Raw genomic sequence first — 15,131 nt, 5'->3', positions numbered from 1 at the left:
AGGGTGGGGCTGCGCAAGATGCTCTGCTTTGCAGAAGAGCAGGTGCGCTAGTGTTGAGAACAGCCTTTGGGATGGCCCACAGCTCGTATGCCACTTTCCTCTGCCCTCCGCTGCCCAAGGTAGGCCGCATGGCCCGTAGACCACAGCAGGGAAGCATCACCCATGCTGCTGACTGTGCTGAGCCTGGAAACTGGAGCTGAGCCTGTGGCAGCTGCAGGTAGTCACCACAGAAACGGGGACAGTGAAACGATGTGTTTCTGAGGGGGATCACACTGCTCTGATGCAGAGCATGACCGGGAACGCGAAGATCAGCACGGGAGAAGACTGCAAAACCCCATACCGCTGTCCTCCACCAGGGAATTATGCCTCACGGGCATCTCTCAGAATGACTGAAAGGCAAAGCTTTCTCAAGGTCTTTCACTTCCATGTCAGAAATCTTTCCTCCCTCTCCGTGCTGTTGATAACCATAAGCAGCAGCAGCACAGCTGGCCTTCCTCAGCCTACCGCAGTAAACGTGGCAACAAGCAGAAGGTCCCTCTCCACGATGATGCCATCTGCCATTGTCCTTGTAGAAGAGGGAGGGATGGCATTTCTCCAGACAGGTGGCTAAGCCCTTTTGCCAAAGTGCTGCTCCTGGCTCTTGGCATGACCCTTGGTTTGCTTGCGCAAGAAAAGAGATCTTGGAAAGGTACAAAAAGGGCACAGGATCCGTGCAGGCTTTATACTTCAAACTAAGGGCATGTGTGCCAGAGGCTGGGAGTTTTAGGGTGATGTAAACCGTCAACTGACAGAGCAGTGCCTGTTTGTTATACCGCTCTTCCTCTGCAGCTGAAGCCCTTGATTTACGCCCTAAGAAGTAAGGATAGAAAGGCTGCTGGCATTTGTTCACTGGCAACGCTGGCCGGCCTGTTGTGTTTGACAGCTGAAAGGATGACTGGATCTGTTCCCATTGCAACAAAACTCTCTAAACGCATGTGTGACCAAACTGGAGTAACCCGTCTGTGGATGGGATCTGCACAGTGTCCTGTGCCCCGGCAACAAGGCAGCACGTGGTAGTGCGCTGCGGGAATGACTGAGAACTTGCGTGGGATGCCCGGGACGCTCACCGAGTTTCCTTCCTTAGAGACAGTGAAAAGCCACCCAGACACGGTCCTGGGTGACTGCCCCTGGGGGGCCCTGCTTGAGCCTTGGGGGTGGACCAGGTGGTCTCCAGAGGTATATGGGTACATGTTCGTGCTCACAGCCGTGTTGCTCTGGCTCTGGTCATGTCTTCATTCACACGCATGTGTATCTGCGTGTGCCTGGGACAATGCACACGCAAGCCTGAGTGTGCGCAAAGGTTGTGTGCGAGTGTGTTTGGGCACACCTCCTCACGACTGGGTATGTGCTTTCTCACGGGCATGTGCTGTGGAGCACGCATGGGTGTGACATCGGTCTGCATCCATGAGAGTGCATGGGCAAAGACGTGTGCTGTTATGTCTGCACATCCCTGGAGATGAGCGCGCATGTAAATCTCTATGCAAATACGTGCATGCAGGAGCAGGCGTACGTATAAGCGTCTGTGCTGGATCACCTGTGTGTACGTGTTGCTGTGGGGGGGGCTGACTGTGCATTTCCCTGCGCACAGGCTCCTTGGAGAGGAGCTTTGCTGCTTCTACTGCTTTGCCCTCGCTAAAGCCATGTGAGCTGCTCCCAAGCCCCTTCTTGCCTTCCATGGGTACAGGAATGACCTCTGAGAGTGTTTGCTCCGTCTTGCTTCCAGCGACTGAGTAGAGGCTGTCCAGTCAGCTCCTGGAGCACCCTTAGATGCATCCCAGTTGATCCCATCAGCTTCTGTCTGTCCAAATGGGAGTCGGAGCACCCTGGTTCTTCCTTCTGCTACTGTGGGTGCTGCTTCATTCCCAGAGAGTCTTCAGGGAGGCTCAGGGATGTGGCAGGCGTGAGGAGAAGTCATACCATTCAGAACCGAGGAGAAATAGGCACCCAGTACCTCAGCCTTTTCCCTACCGTTTGTTGCCAGGCCCTCTCCCTCACCCACCAATGACCTCGCACCCGCTTACCCTTCCTTTTGCTGTCCATTGCCTCAGAGATACCTTTCCTTGCTCCCTTCACCTCCCTTGCACGTTTCCAGTCCGGCTGTGCTTTGGCTTTTCCCAACTAACCATTCTGCACATTGCACAGGACCATCCTGGTGCTCTCAGGAGGCTGTCCTAGAAGGTTAACCATCTTTCCGGGGACCCTGTGCGCTGCAGGACAGTTTCCCATGGCATTCTGCTCCTGCAATAGTTTTGTTGCAAAAGTGCTCCTGCAGTCAGGGCAATCAGCCTTGGCTGGGCTCTCCCAGCAGAGCTCCCTGGCAATGATGGCACCCAAGGTCACTGAAGGGAAGGAGGGAAGCAATGGCTGCCCTGTCTGCACATTGGACCTGATCCCAGGCACAAAGACATCTGCCAGGGGAAGTGGGCTCAGGAACTTTACACAGCATGCACAGCCCTTGTTGGAAAGAGAGTCCCTTCTGGACACCGCTGGGGGACAGCAGCAGGCTTTGAGGGATGTGGTCTTGAATGCAGCGTCCGTTCCCTCCCAGAGGCAGCTGCTGGACACTGCCATCAACATTCCAATGCAGGACATGGAGGGCCTTGTGGACTCAAGTCCAAAGCACTCATCAGTTCTTTGGCTTTTCCTGTGAAAGCCACACGGTCTGTCCTTCCACTCAACACACCGACATCAGGCTCCACCATTCAGCTGCACTCAGCCTCCTTCTCACCCTGCGAACCTGCTGCTCTGTGCTGCTCAGGGACGCAGCAGTGGAGAGTGATCCTGCCGTGAGCAGCACGTTCCCTCTTGACGAGCGACACACAAAGACACATCCACACAGGTGCCTGCACATCAGCAGGGAATCAGGCACACATTTGTGCTCCCACGTGACTTCACACAAACACAGCTGCTCACAAAAGCACTCAGGACCAGCACGCACGTAGGAACGCAGCCAACCGCGGACTCTGCTGAGGACGCCTGAGACAGCCCGCAGAAGGGTTAGAGCATGCTGGGGAAGGACAAGGTCCTAGGAAGCGCGTGGCATTGTTTGTGCACTTAGAGACTGCCCAGAGAGGATGTGAGTCAAAACACACTGCAATGTTTTCCTGGGGGCAGTGTTAGATAGGGTGAGGTCAAAACCCAGCAGCGCAATGCACACACCTGGCAAGGCAAAACCAGGTGAGCATGTGGAGGGTGATCTGAGGAGGACAGGAAAGAGGTAGACTGGACATGGCACATCCTCATACACAGGAAGCCTTGGGCTTCCAGCTAAGAATGGCCGCAGCTTCTTCCTGACAATGATACTGCAAACAGCCCCACCAGAGTCAGCCAGGCTGGTGTCACTGGCCTACTTTGTACTCGTCCAGCCGTTGAGCTGGGTCTTCCTCCTGCACTGCTGCATTCCTGTCCTAGAAAGCCTGTGGCATGTCACGCCAGTGCTCAGAAGGAGCCTTCCTAGAGGAAGGGGCATGGCCCAGATCTGGAAATGAGAAGGCAGCAGTGCAGGAAACCAAAGCACAGCCCCTACCATTAGCTGTGATGCTTTGCATGCAAGATGAGCTTGGCAGAAGATTGTTACCTCTGCCAAGGGTGCCCGTGGGCCTGCGGCAATGAAGGGCAGCTATAAAAGGTAGCCCAAAGCCCTGCTCCTTCACTCACTTCTCTTGCCTCCTTCTCCTTGGGAATCAGGTGAGTTTGAAGCGCCTCCTTCTCCTCTGCCAAGGTCAGATCGGATCTTTGAGAGCCATCCCAGCTGGTATTGGCCCTGTCCCGGACTGTGCTTTGAGTCTTCTTTTGAGGATAGAGGGAAGCAGGAGAAGGTCTGCTTAGAGAGAGGCTGGGATGTGGCTGAGGGGTCTTTGGGTCGACACACGACAAGAGATCGTCCCTGGGCCAGGCTGCTCTTCAAAGGGCCGTGAAGACTGCATGTCTCCTGGCCGAGCCTCCATCTCCCCACTCAGAAGTGGCCTTGGGTCCTTTGTGACAGGCTAACCAGGTTGCTCCTCATCTGCCCTTGTGCTCTGTTTCTTCCCTGCTCTCTCTCCCAGGTGCACCTCCAGCCCAGAGACATGTCCTGCCACGACCGCTGCCTGCCATTGCGACACTGTGGCCCCACCCCGCTGGCCAACAGCTGCAATGAGCCCTGTGTCAGGCGCTGCCAGGACTCCACCGTTGTCATCGAGCCCTCTCCCGTGGTGGTGACCCTGCCCGGACCCATCCTCAGCTCCTTCCCACAGAACACCGCTGTGGGCTCCTCCACCTCCGCTGCTGTTGGCAACATCCTCAGCCATTACGGAGTGCCCATCAACTCTGACTGCTGTGACCTCTCCGGCTTTGCCAGCCGCCACCATGACAGAAGACACCTCCTGTCGTAAAGACCCAGGGAAACGCCTTGAGGAACTCAGAACGTGGTGCTGGGCACAGGATCCATCTCCTGCATTTTATATTCAACCTAGCTGACCGACGTTACCTTGCTCTCCATTTTCTTTGCTTGCTTTGGTTCCCCATGGCAGGAAGGTCCCACTGAGCCCAGCCTGGTGAGGACAGTCTGCCTCCTCTCCCGCTATGGGACAGGCAGAGGGACATCATGCAAGACCTTCACCACAGCCAAGAACAGTAGACTCTTGCCTTCCTCCATGATTCCATGCACTGCTGTCTTCCACTCAGACTGACTTTGTTTCCCCTTTTTTTCACTCATTAAAGTTCTGCTGCATTCAAGCCTGGCCTCCATATGGTCCTTCCCTCTGTGGACACTCCCCTGGCTGACAAAGGAGAAGGCTGTTGCTCTGGGGTGAAAGGGGCTGAGGGCACCAGGAGACCCTTCTCCATTCACAGAGGGATGGCAGCTTGGGACACTCTGCAGGGACTCCTCTTTTGGGCACCATCCCTTGCAGCCCAGGAAGTCCTAGCCGGCTGCTCTGCTGCAAGGGATCATCAGGCCTTGCCTTGCTGTGTCTCTGTGTCCCACAAATGCCCACAAAGGCAGGAGGCCCTCAGGTGCCAGCCACCCCATGAGCTCTTGAGACAGAACATTCCTCTTGCTGCAGTTGGAGCTGTGCCGAGGCGGTGGTGGGAGAGGGTGGGGCTGCGCAAGATGCTCTGCTTTGCAGAAGAGCAGGTGCGCTAGTGTTGAGAACAGCCTTTGGGATGGCCCACAGCTCGTATGCCACTTTCCTCTGCCCTCCGCTGCCCAAGGTAGGCCGCATGGCCCGTAGACCACAGCAGGGAAGCATCACCCATGCTGCTGACTGCGCTGAGCCTGGAAACTGGAGCTGAGCCTGTGGCAGCTGCAGGTAGTCACCACAGAAACGGGGACAGTGAAACGATGTGTTTCTGAGGGGGATCACACTGCTCTGATGCAGAGCATGACCGGGAACGCGAAGATCAGCACGGGAGAAGACTGCAAAACCCCATACCGCTGTCCTCCACCAGGGAATTATGCCTCACGGGCATCTCTCAGAATGACTGAAAGGCAAAGCTTTCTCAAGGTCTTTCACTTCCATGTCAGAAATCTTTCCTCCCTCTCCGTGCTGTTGATAACCATAAGCAGCAGCAGCACAGCTGGCCTTCCTCAGCCTACCGCAGTAAACGTGGCAACAAGCAGAAGGTCCCTCTCCACGATGATGCCATCTGCCATTGTCCTTGTAGAAGAGGGAGGGATGGCATTTCTCCAGACAGGTGGCTAAGCCCTTTTGCCAAAGTGCTGCTCCTGGCTCTTGGCATGACCCTTGGTTTGCTTGCGCAAGAAAAGAGATCTTGGAAAGGTACAAAAAGGGCACAGGATCCGTGCAGGCTTTATACTTCAAACTAAGGGCATGTGTGCCAGAGGCTGGGAGTTTTAGGGTGATGTAAACCGTCAACTGACAGAGCAGTGCCTGTTTGTTATACCGCTCTTCCTCTGCAGCTGAAGCCCTTGATTTACGCCCTAAGAAGTAAGGATAGAAAGGCTGCTGGCATTTGTTCACTGGCAACGCTGGCCGGCCTGTTGTGTTTGACAGCTGAAAGGATGACTGGATCTGTTCCCATTGCAACAAAACTCTCTAAACGCATGTGTGACCAAACTGGAGTAACCCGTCTGTGGATGGGATCTGCACAGTGTCCTGTGCCCCGGCAACAAGGCAGCACGTGGTAGTGCGCTGCGGGAATGACTGAGAACTTGCGTGGGATGCCCGGGACGCTCACCGAGTTTCCTTCCTTAGAGACAGTGAAAAGCCACCCAGACACGGTCCTGGGTGACTGCCCCTGGGGGGCCCTGCTTGAGCCTTGGGGGTGGACCAGGTGGTCTCCAGAGGTATATGGGTACATGTTCGTGCTCACAGCCGTGTTGCTCTGGCTCTGGTCATGTCTTCATTCACACGCATGTGTATCTGCGTGTGCCTGGGACAATGCACACGCAAGCCTGAGTGTGCGCAAAGGTTGTGTGCGAGTGTGTTTGGGCACACCTCCTCACGACTGGGTATGTGCTTTCTCACGGGCATGTGCTGTGGAGCACGCATGGGTGTGACATCGGTCTGCATCCATGAGAGTGCATGGGCAAAGACGTGCGCGGATATGTGCTGTTATGTCTGCACATCCCTGGAGATGAGCGCGCATGTAAATCTCTATGCAAATACGTGCATGCAGGAGCAGGCGTACGTATAAGCGTCTGTGCTGGATCACCTGTGTGTACGTGTTGCTGTGGGGGGGGCTGACTGTGCATTTCCCTGCGCACAGGCTCCTTGGAGAGGAGCTTTGCTGCTTCTACTGCTTTGCCCTCGCTAAAGCCATGTGAGCTGCTCCCAAGCCCCTTCTTGCCTTCCATGGGTACAGGAATGACCTCTGAGAGTGTTTGCTCCGTCTTGCTTCCAGCGACTGAGTAGAGGCTGTCCAGTCAGCTCCTGGAGCACCCTTAGATGCATCCCAGTTGATCCCATCAGCTTCTGTCTGTCCAAATGGGAGTCGGAGCACCCTGGTTCTTCCTTCTGCTACTGTGGGTGCTGCTTCATTCCCAGAGAGTCTTCAGGGAGGCTCAGGGATGTGGCAGGCGTGAGGAGAAGTCATACCATTCAGAACCGAGGAGAAATAGGCACCCAGTACCTCAGCCTTTTCCCTACCGTTTGTTGCCAGGCCCTCTCCCTCACCCACCAATGACCTCACACCCGCTTACCCTTCCTTTTGCTGTCCATTGCCTCAGAGATACCTTTCCTTGCTCCCTTCACCTCCCTTGCACGTTTCCAGTCCGGCTGTGCTTTGGCTTTTCCCAACTAACCATTCTGCACATTGCACAGGACCATCCTGGTGCTCTCAGGAGGCTGTCCTAGAAGGTTAACCATCTTTCCGGGGACCCTGTGCGCTGCAGGACAGTTTCCCATGGCATTCTGCTCCTGCAATAGTTTTGTTGCAAAAGTGCTCCTGCAGTCAGGGCAATCAGCCTTGGCTGGGCTCTCCCAGCAGAGCTCCCTGGCAATGATGGCACCCAAGGTCACTGAAGGGAAGGAGGGAAGCAATGGCTGCCCTGTCTGCACATTGGACCTGATCCCAGGCACAAAGACATCTGCCAGGGGAAGTGGGCTCAGGAACTTTACACAGCATGCACAGCCCTTGTTGGAAAGAGAGTCCCTTCTGGACACCGCTGGGGGACAGCAGCAGGCTTTGAGGGATGTGGTCTTGAATGCAGCGTCCGTTCCCTCCCAGAGGCAGCTGCTGGACACTGCCATCAACATTCCAATGCAGGACATGGAGGGCCTTGTGGACTCAAGTCCAAAGCACTCATCAGTTCTTTGGCTTTTCCTGTGAAAGCCACACGGTCTGTCCTTCCACTCAACACACCGACATCAGGCTCCACCATTCAGCTGCACTCAGCCTCCTTCTCACCCTGCGAACCTGCTGCTCTGTGCTGCTCAGGGACGCAGCAGTGGAGAGTGATCCTGCCGTGAGCAGCACGTTCCCTCTTGACGAGCGACACACAAAGACACATCCACACAGGTGCCTGCACATCAGCAGGGAATCAGGCACACATTTGTGCTCCCACGTGACTTCACACAAACACAGCTGCTCACAAAAGCACTCAGGACCAGCACGCACGTAGGAACGCAGCCAACCGCGGACTCTGCTGAGGACGCCTGAGACAGCCCGCAGAAGGGTTAGAGCATGCTGGGGAAGGACAAGGTCCTAGGAAGCGCGTGGCATTGTTTGTGCACTTAGAGACTGCCCAGAGAGGATGTGAGTCAAAACACATTGCAATGTTTTCCTGGGGGCAGTGTTAGACAGGGTGAGGTCAAAACCCAGCAGCGCAATGCACACACCTGGCAAGGCAAAACCAGGTGAGCATGTGGAGGGTGATCTGAGGAGGACAGGAAAGAGGTAGACTGGACATGGCACATCCTCATACACAGGAAGCCTTGGGCTTCCAGCTAAGAATGGCCGCAGCTTCTTCCTGACAATGATACTGCAAACAGCCCCACCAGAGTCAGCCAGGCTGGTGTCACTGGCCTACTTTGTACTCGTCCAGCCGTTGAGCTGGGTCTTCCTCCTGCACTGCTGCATTCCTGTCCTAGAAAGCCTGTGGCATGTCACGCCAGTGCTCAGAAGGAGCCTTCCTAGAGGAAGGGGCATGGCCCAGATCTGGAAATGAGAAGGCAGCAGTGCAGGAAACCAAAGCACAGCCCCTACCATTAGCTGTGATGCTTTGCATGCAAGATGAGCTTGGCAGAAGATTGTTACCTCTGCCAAGGGTGCCCGTGGGCCTGCGGCAATGAAGGGCAGCTATAAAAGGTAGCCCAAAGCCCTGCTCCTTCACTCACTTCTCTTGCCTCCTTCTCCTTGGGAATCAGGTGAGTTTGAAGCGCCTCCTTCTCCTCTGCCAAGGTCAGATCGGATCTTTGAGAGCCATCCCAGCTGGTATTGGCCCTGTCCCGGACTGTGCTTTGAGTCTTCTTTTGAGGATAGAGGGAAGCAGGAGAAGGTCTGCTTAGAGAGAGGCTGGGATGTGGCTGAGGGGTCTTTGGGTCGACACACGACAAGAGATCGTCCCTGGGCCAGGCTGCTCTTCAAAGGGCCGTGAAGACTGCATGTCTCCTGGCCGAGCCTCCATCTCCCCACTCAGAAGTGGCCTTGGGTCCTTTGTGACAGGCTAACCAGGTTGCTCCTCATCTGCCCTTGTGCTCTGTTTCTTCCCTGCTCTCTCTCCCAGGTGCACCTCCAGCCCAGAGACATGTCCTGCCACGACCGCTGCCTGCCATTGCGACACTGTGGCCCCACCCCGCTGGCCAACAGCTGCAATGAGCCCTGTGTCAGGCGCTGCCAGGACTCCACCGTTGTCATCGAGCCCTCTCCCGTGGTGGTGACCCTGCCCGGACCCATCCTCAGCTCCTTCCCACAGAACACCGCTGTGGGCTCCTCCACCTCCGCTGCTGTTGGCAACATCCTCAGCCATTACGGAGTGCCCATCAACTCTGACTGCTGTGACCTCTCCGGCTTTGCCAGCCGCCACCATGACAGAAGACACCTCCTGTCGTAAAGACCCAGGGAAATGCCTTGAGGAACTCAGAACGTGGTGCTGGGCACAGGATCCATCTCCTGCATTTTATATTCAACCTAGCTGACCGACGTTACCTTGCTCTCCATTTTCTTTGCTTGCTTTGGTTCCCCATGGCAGGAAGGTCCCACTGAGCCCAGCCTGGTGAGGACAGTCTGCCTCCTCTCCCGCTATGGGACAGGCAGAGGGACATCATGCAAGACCTTCACCACAGCCAAGAACAGTAGACTCTTGCCTTCCTCCATGATTCCATGCACTGCTGTCTTCCACTCAGACTGACTTTGTTTCCCCTTTTTTTCACTCATTAAAGTTCTGCTGCATTCAAGCCTGGCCTCCATATGGTCCTTCCCTCTGTGGACACTCCCCTGGCCGACAAAGGAGAAGGCTGTTGCTCTGGGGTGAAAGGGGCTGAGGGCACCAGGAGACCCTTCTCCATTCACAGAGGGATGGCAGCTTGGGACACTCTGCAGGGACTCCTCTTTTGGGCACCATCCCTTGCAGCCCAGGAAGTCCTAGCCGGCTGCTCTGCTGCAAGGGATCATCAGGCCTTGCCTTGCTGTGTCTCTGTGTCCCACAAATGCCCACAAAGGCAGGAGGCCCTCAGGTGCCAGCCACCCCATGAGCTCTTGAGACAGAACATTCCTCTTGCTGCAGTTGGAGCTGTGCCGAGGCGGTGGTGGGAGAGGGTGGGGCTGCGCAAGATGCTCTGCTTTGCAGAAGAGCAGGTGCGCTAGTGTTGAGAACAGCCTTTGGGATGGCCCACAGCTCGTATGCCACTTTCCTCTGCCCTCCACTGCCCAAGGTAGGCCGCATGGCCCGTAGACCACAGCAGGGAAGCATCACCCATGCTGCTGACTGCGCTGAGCCTGGAAACTGGAGCTGAGCCTGTGGCAGCTGCAGGTAGTCACCACAGAAACGGGGACAGTGAAACGATGTGTTTCTGAGGGGGATCACACTGCTCTGATGCAGAGCATGACCGGGAACGCGAAGATCAGCACGGGAGAAGACTGCAAAACCCCATACCGCTGTCCTCCACCAGGGAATTATGCCTCACGGGCATCTCTCAGAATGACTGAAAGGCAAAGCTTTCTCAAGGTCTTTCACTTCCATGTCAGAAATCTTTCCTCCCTCTCCGTGCTGTTGATAACCATAAGCAGCAGCAGCACAGCTGGCCTTCCTCAGCCTACCGCAGTAAACGTGGCAACAAGCAGAAGGTCCCTCTCCACGATGATGCCATCTGCCATTGTCCTTGTAGAAGAGGGAGGGATGGCATTTCTCCAGACAGGTGGCTAAGCCCTTTTGCCAAAGTGCTGCTCCTGGCTCTTGGCATGACCCTTGGTTTGCTTGCGCAAGAAAAGAGATCTTGGAAAGGTACAAAAAGGGCACAGGATCCGTGCAGGCTTTATACTTCAAACTAAGGGCATGTGTGCCAGAGGCTGGGAGTTTTAGGGTGATGTAAACCGTCAACTGACAGAGCAGTGCCTGTTTGTTATACCGCTCTTCCTCTGCAGCTGAAGCCCTTGATTTACGCCCTAAGAAGTAAGGATAGAAAGGCTGCTGGCATTTGTTCACTGGCAACGCTGGCCGGCCTGTTGTGTTTGACAGCTGAAAGGATGACTGGATCTGTTCCCATTGCAACAAAACTCTCTAAACGCATGTGTGACCAAACTGGAGTAACCCGTCTGTGGATGGGATCTGCACAGTGTCCTGTGCCCCGGCAACAAGGCAGCACGTGGTAGTGCGCTGCGGGAATGACTGAGAACTTGCGTGGGATGCCCGGGACGCTCACCGAGTTTCCTTCCTTAGAGACAGTGAAAAGCCACCCAGACACGGTCCTGGGTGACTGCCCCTGGGGGGCCCTGCTTGAGCCTTGGGGGTGGACCAGGTGGTCTCCAGAGGTATATGGGTACATGTTCGTGCTCACAGCCGTGTTGCTCTGGCTCTGGTCATGTCTTCATTCACACGCATGTGTATCTGCGTGTGCCTGGGACAATGCACACGCAAGCCTGAGTGTGCGCAAAGGTTGTGTGCGAGTGTGTTTGGGCACACCTCCTCACGACTGGGTATGTGCTTTCTCACGGGCATGTGCTGTGGAGCACGCATGGGTGTGACATCGGTCTGCATCCATGAGAGTGCATGGGCAAAGACGTGTGCTGTTATGTCTGCACATCCCTGGAGATGAGCGCGCATGTAAATCTCTATGCAAATACGTGCATGCAGGAGCAGGCGTACGTATAAGCGTCTGTGCTGGATCACCTGTGTGTACGTGTTGCTGTGGGGGGGGCTGACTGTGCATTTCCCTGCGCACAGGCTCCTTGGAGAGGAGCTTTGCTGCTTCTACTGCTTTGCCCTCGCTAAAGCCATGTGAGCTGCTCCCAAGCCCCTTCTTGCCTTCCATGGGTACAGGAATGACCTCTGAGAGTGTTTGCTCCGTCTTGCTTCCAGCGACTGAGTAGAGGCTGTCCAGTCAGCTCCTGGAGCACCCTTAGATGCATCCCAGTTGATCCCATCAGCTTCTGTCTGTCCAAATGGGAGTCGGAGCACCCTGGTTCTTCCTTCTGCTACTGTGGGTGCTGCTTCATTCCCAGAGAGTCTTCAGGGAGGCTCAGGGATGTGGCAGGCGTGAGGAGAAGTCATACCATTCAGAACCGAGGAGAAATAGGCACCCAGTACCTCAGCCTTTTCCCTACCGTTTGTTGCCAGGCCCTCTCCCTCACCCACCAATGACCTCGCACCCGCTTACCCTTCCTTTTGCTGTCCATTGCCTCAGAGATACCTTTCCTTGCTCCCTTCACCTCCCTTGCACGTTTCCAGTCCGGCTGTGCTTTGGCTTTTCCCAACTAACCATTCTGCACATTGCACAGGACCATCCTGGTGCTCTCAGGAGGCTGTCCTAGAAGGTTAACCATCTTTCCGGGGACCCTGTGCGCTGCAGGACAGTTTCCCATGGCATTCTGCTCCTGCAATAGTTTTGTTGCAAAAGTGCTCCTGCAGTCAGGGCAATCAGCCTTGGCTGGGCTCTCCCAGCAGAGCTCCCTGGCAATGATGGCACCCAAGGTCACTGAAGGGAAGGAGGGAAGCAATGGCTGCCCTGTCTGCACATTGGACCTGATCCCAGGCACAAAGACATCTGCCAGGGGAAGTGGGCTCAGGAACTTTACACAGCATGCACAGCCCTTGTTGGAAAGAGAGTCCCTTCTGGACACCGCTGGGGGACAGCAGCAGGCTTTGAGGGATGTGGTCTTGAATGCAGCGTCCGTTCCCTCCCAGAGGCAGCTGCTGGACACTGCCATCAACATTCCAATGCAGGACATGGAGGGCCTTGTGGACTCAAGTCCAAAGCACTCATCAGTTCTTTGGCTTTTCCTGTGAAAGCCACACGGTCTGTCCTTCCACTCAACACACCGACATCAGGCTCCACCATTCAGCTGCACTCAGCCTCCTTCTCACCCTGCGAACCTGCTGCTCTGTGCTGCTCAGGGACGCAGCAGTGGAGAGTGATCCTGCCGTGAGCAGCACGTTCCCTCTTGACGAGCGACACACAAAGACACATCCACACAGGTGCCTGCACATCAGCAGGGAATCAGGCACACATTTGTGCTCCCACGTGACTTCACACAAACACAGCTGCTCACAAAAGCACTCAGGACCAGCACGCACGTAGGAACGCAGCCAACCGCGGACTCTGCTGAGGACGCCTGAGACAGCCCGCAGAAGGGTTAGAGCATGCTGGGGAAGGACAAGGTCCTAGGAAGCGCGTGGCATTGTTTGTGCACTTAGAGACTGCCCAGAGAGGATGTGAGTCAAAACACACTGCAATGTTTTCCTGGGGGCAGTGTTAGACAGGGTGAGGTCAAAACCCAGCAGCGCAATGCACACACCTGGCAAGGCAAAACCAGGTGAGCATGTGGAGGGTGATCTGAGGAGGACAGGAAAGAGGTAGACTGGACATGGCACATCCTCATACACAGGAAGCCTTGGGCTTCCAGCTAAGAATGGCCGCAGCTTCTTCCTGACAATGATACTGCAAACAGCCCCACCAGAGTCAGCCAGGCTGGTGTCACTGGCCTACTTTGTACTCGTCCAGCCGTTGAGCTGGGTCTTCCTCCTGCACTGCTGCATTCCTGTCCTAGAAAGCCTGTGGCATGTCACGCCAGTGCTCAGAAGGAGCCTTCCTAGAGGAAGGGGCATGGCCCAGATCTGGAAATGAGAAGGCAGCAGTGCAGGAAACCAAAGCACAGCCCCTACCATTAGCTGTGATGCTTTGCATGCAAGATGAGCTTGGCAGAAGATTGTTACCTCTGCCAAGGGTGCCCGTGGGCCTGCGGCAATGAAGGGCAGCTATAAAAGGTAGCCCAAAGCCCTGCTCCTTCACTCACTTCTCTTGCCTCCTTCTCCTTGGGAATCAGGTGAGTTTGAAGCGCCTCCTTCTCCTCTGCCAAGGTCAGATCGGATCTTTGAGAGCCATCCCAGCTGGTATTGGCCCTGTCCCGGACTGTGCTTTGAGTCTTCTTTTGAGGATAGAGGGAAGCAGGAGAAGGTCTGCTTAGAGAGAGGCTGGGATGTGGCTGAGGGGTCTTTGGGTCGACACACGACAAGAGATCGCCCCTGGGCCAGGCTGCTCTTCAAAGGGCCGTGAAGACTGCATGTCTCCTGGCCGAGCCTCCATTTCCCCACTCAGAAGTGGCCTTGGGTCCTTTGTGACAGGCTAACCAGGTTGCTCCTCATCTGCCCTTGTGCTCTGTTTCTTCCCTGCTCTCTCTCCCAGGTGCACCTCCAGCCCAGAGACATGTCCTGCCACGACCGCTGCCTGCCATTGCGACACTGTGGCCCCACCCCGCTGGCCAACAGCTGCAATGAGCCCTGTGTCAGGCGCTGCCAGGACTCCACCGTTGTCATCGAGCCCTCTCCCGTGGTGGTGACCCTGCCCGGACCCATCCTCAGCTCCTTCCCACAGAACACCGCTGTGGGCTCCTCCACCTCCGCTGCTGTTGGCAACATCCTCAGCCATTACGGAGTGCCCATCAACTCTGACTGCTGTGACCTCTCCGGCTTTGCCAGCCGCCACCATGACAGAAGACACCTCCTGTCGTAAAGACCCAGGGAAACGCCTTGAGGAACTCAGAACGTGGTGCTGGGCACAGGATCCATCTCCTGCATTTTATATTCAACCTAGCTGACCGACGTTACCTTGCTCTCCATTTTCTTTGCTTGCTTTGGTTCCCCATGGCAGGAAGGTCCCACTGAGCCCAGCCTGGTGAGGACAGTCTGCCTCCTCTCCCGCTATGGGACAGGCAGAGGGACATCATGCAAGACCTTCACCACAGCCAAGAACAGTAGACTCTTGCCTTCCTCCATGATTCCATGCACTGCTGTCTTCCACTCAGACTGACTTTGTTTCCCCTTTTTTTCACTCATTAAAGTTCTGCTGCATTCAAGCCTGGCCTCCATATGGTCCTTCCCTCTGTGGACACTCCCCTGGCTGACAAAGGAGAAGGCTGTTGCTCTGGGGTGAAAGGGGCTGAGGGCACCGGGAGACCCTTCTCCATTCACAGAGGGATGGCAGCTTGGGACACTC

General features: G+C 55.7%; 3 protein-coding genes across 3 annotated transcripts; all 3 read left to right on the top strand.

Annotated features, from left to right (window-relative positions):
* Nucleotides 1–71: 71 nt before the first annotated feature.
* Nucleotides 72–4,412, top strand: LOC147597807 (feather beta keratin-like). The gene is made up of 2 exons (XM_086766447.1): nucleotides 72–119; nucleotides 4,086–4,412. The coding sequence occupies exons 1-2, from the start codon at nucleotides 72–74 to the stop codon at nucleotides 4,410–4,412; spliced, it is 375 nt and encodes a 124-aa protein (XP_086622573.1).
* Nucleotides 4,413–5,184: 772 nt separating this feature from the next.
* Nucleotides 5,185–9,535, top strand: LOC147597806 (feather beta keratin-like). The gene is made up of 2 exons (XM_086766446.1): nucleotides 5,185–5,232; nucleotides 9,209–9,535. The coding sequence occupies exons 1-2, from the start codon at nucleotides 5,185–5,187 to the stop codon at nucleotides 9,533–9,535; spliced, it is 375 nt and encodes a 124-aa protein (XP_086622572.1).
* A 772-nt stretch (nucleotides 9,536–10,307) lies between these two features.
* Nucleotides 10,308–14,648, top strand: LOC147597805 (feather beta keratin-like). The gene is made up of 2 exons (XM_086766445.1): nucleotides 10,308–10,355; nucleotides 14,322–14,648. The coding sequence occupies exons 1-2, from the start codon at nucleotides 10,308–10,310 to the stop codon at nucleotides 14,646–14,648; spliced, it is 375 nt and encodes a 124-aa protein (XP_086622571.1).
* The last annotated feature ends 483 nt before the right edge of the window (nucleotides 14,649–15,131 follow it).

This window comes from Chlamydotis macqueenii, chromosome 25 (assembly GCF_036417535.1).
Source record: "Chlamydotis macqueenii isolate bChlMac1 chromosome 25, bChlMac1.mat, whole genome shotgun sequence".
Lineage (NCBI taxonomy): Eukaryota > Metazoa > Chordata > Aves > Otidiformes > Otididae > Chlamydotis > Chlamydotis macqueenii.
This window is presented reverse-complemented; position numbering and strand designations above follow the sequence as displayed.

What these genes read in the sequence shown, in the direction of transcription:
- LOC147597807 (XM_086766447.1), top strand. Translation starts at nt 72, where the DNA reads ATGGCCCACAGCTCGTATGCCACTTTCCTCTGCCCTCCGCTGCCCAAG. An exon ending in TCTGCCCTCCGCTGCCCAAG is followed by an intron (nt 120 to 4,085) that starts GTAGGCCGCATG and finishes TCTCTCTCCCAG; the next exon opens with GTGCACCTCCAGCCCAGAGA.
- LOC147597806 (XM_086766446.1), top strand. Translation starts at nt 5,185, where the DNA reads ATGGCCCACAGCTCGTATGCCACTTTCCTCTGCCCTCCGCTGCCCAAG. An exon ending in TCTGCCCTCCGCTGCCCAAG is followed by an intron (nt 5,233 to 9,208) that starts GTAGGCCGCATG and finishes TCTCTCTCCCAG; the next exon opens with GTGCACCTCCAGCCCAGAGA.
- LOC147597805 (XM_086766445.1), top strand. Translation starts at nt 10,308, where the DNA reads ATGGCCCACAGCTCGTATGCCACTTTCCTCTGCCCTCCACTGCCCAAG. An exon ending in TCTGCCCTCCACTGCCCAAG is followed by an intron (nt 10,356 to 14,321) that starts GTAGGCCGCATG and finishes TCTCTCTCCCAG; the next exon opens with GTGCACCTCCAGCCCAGAGA.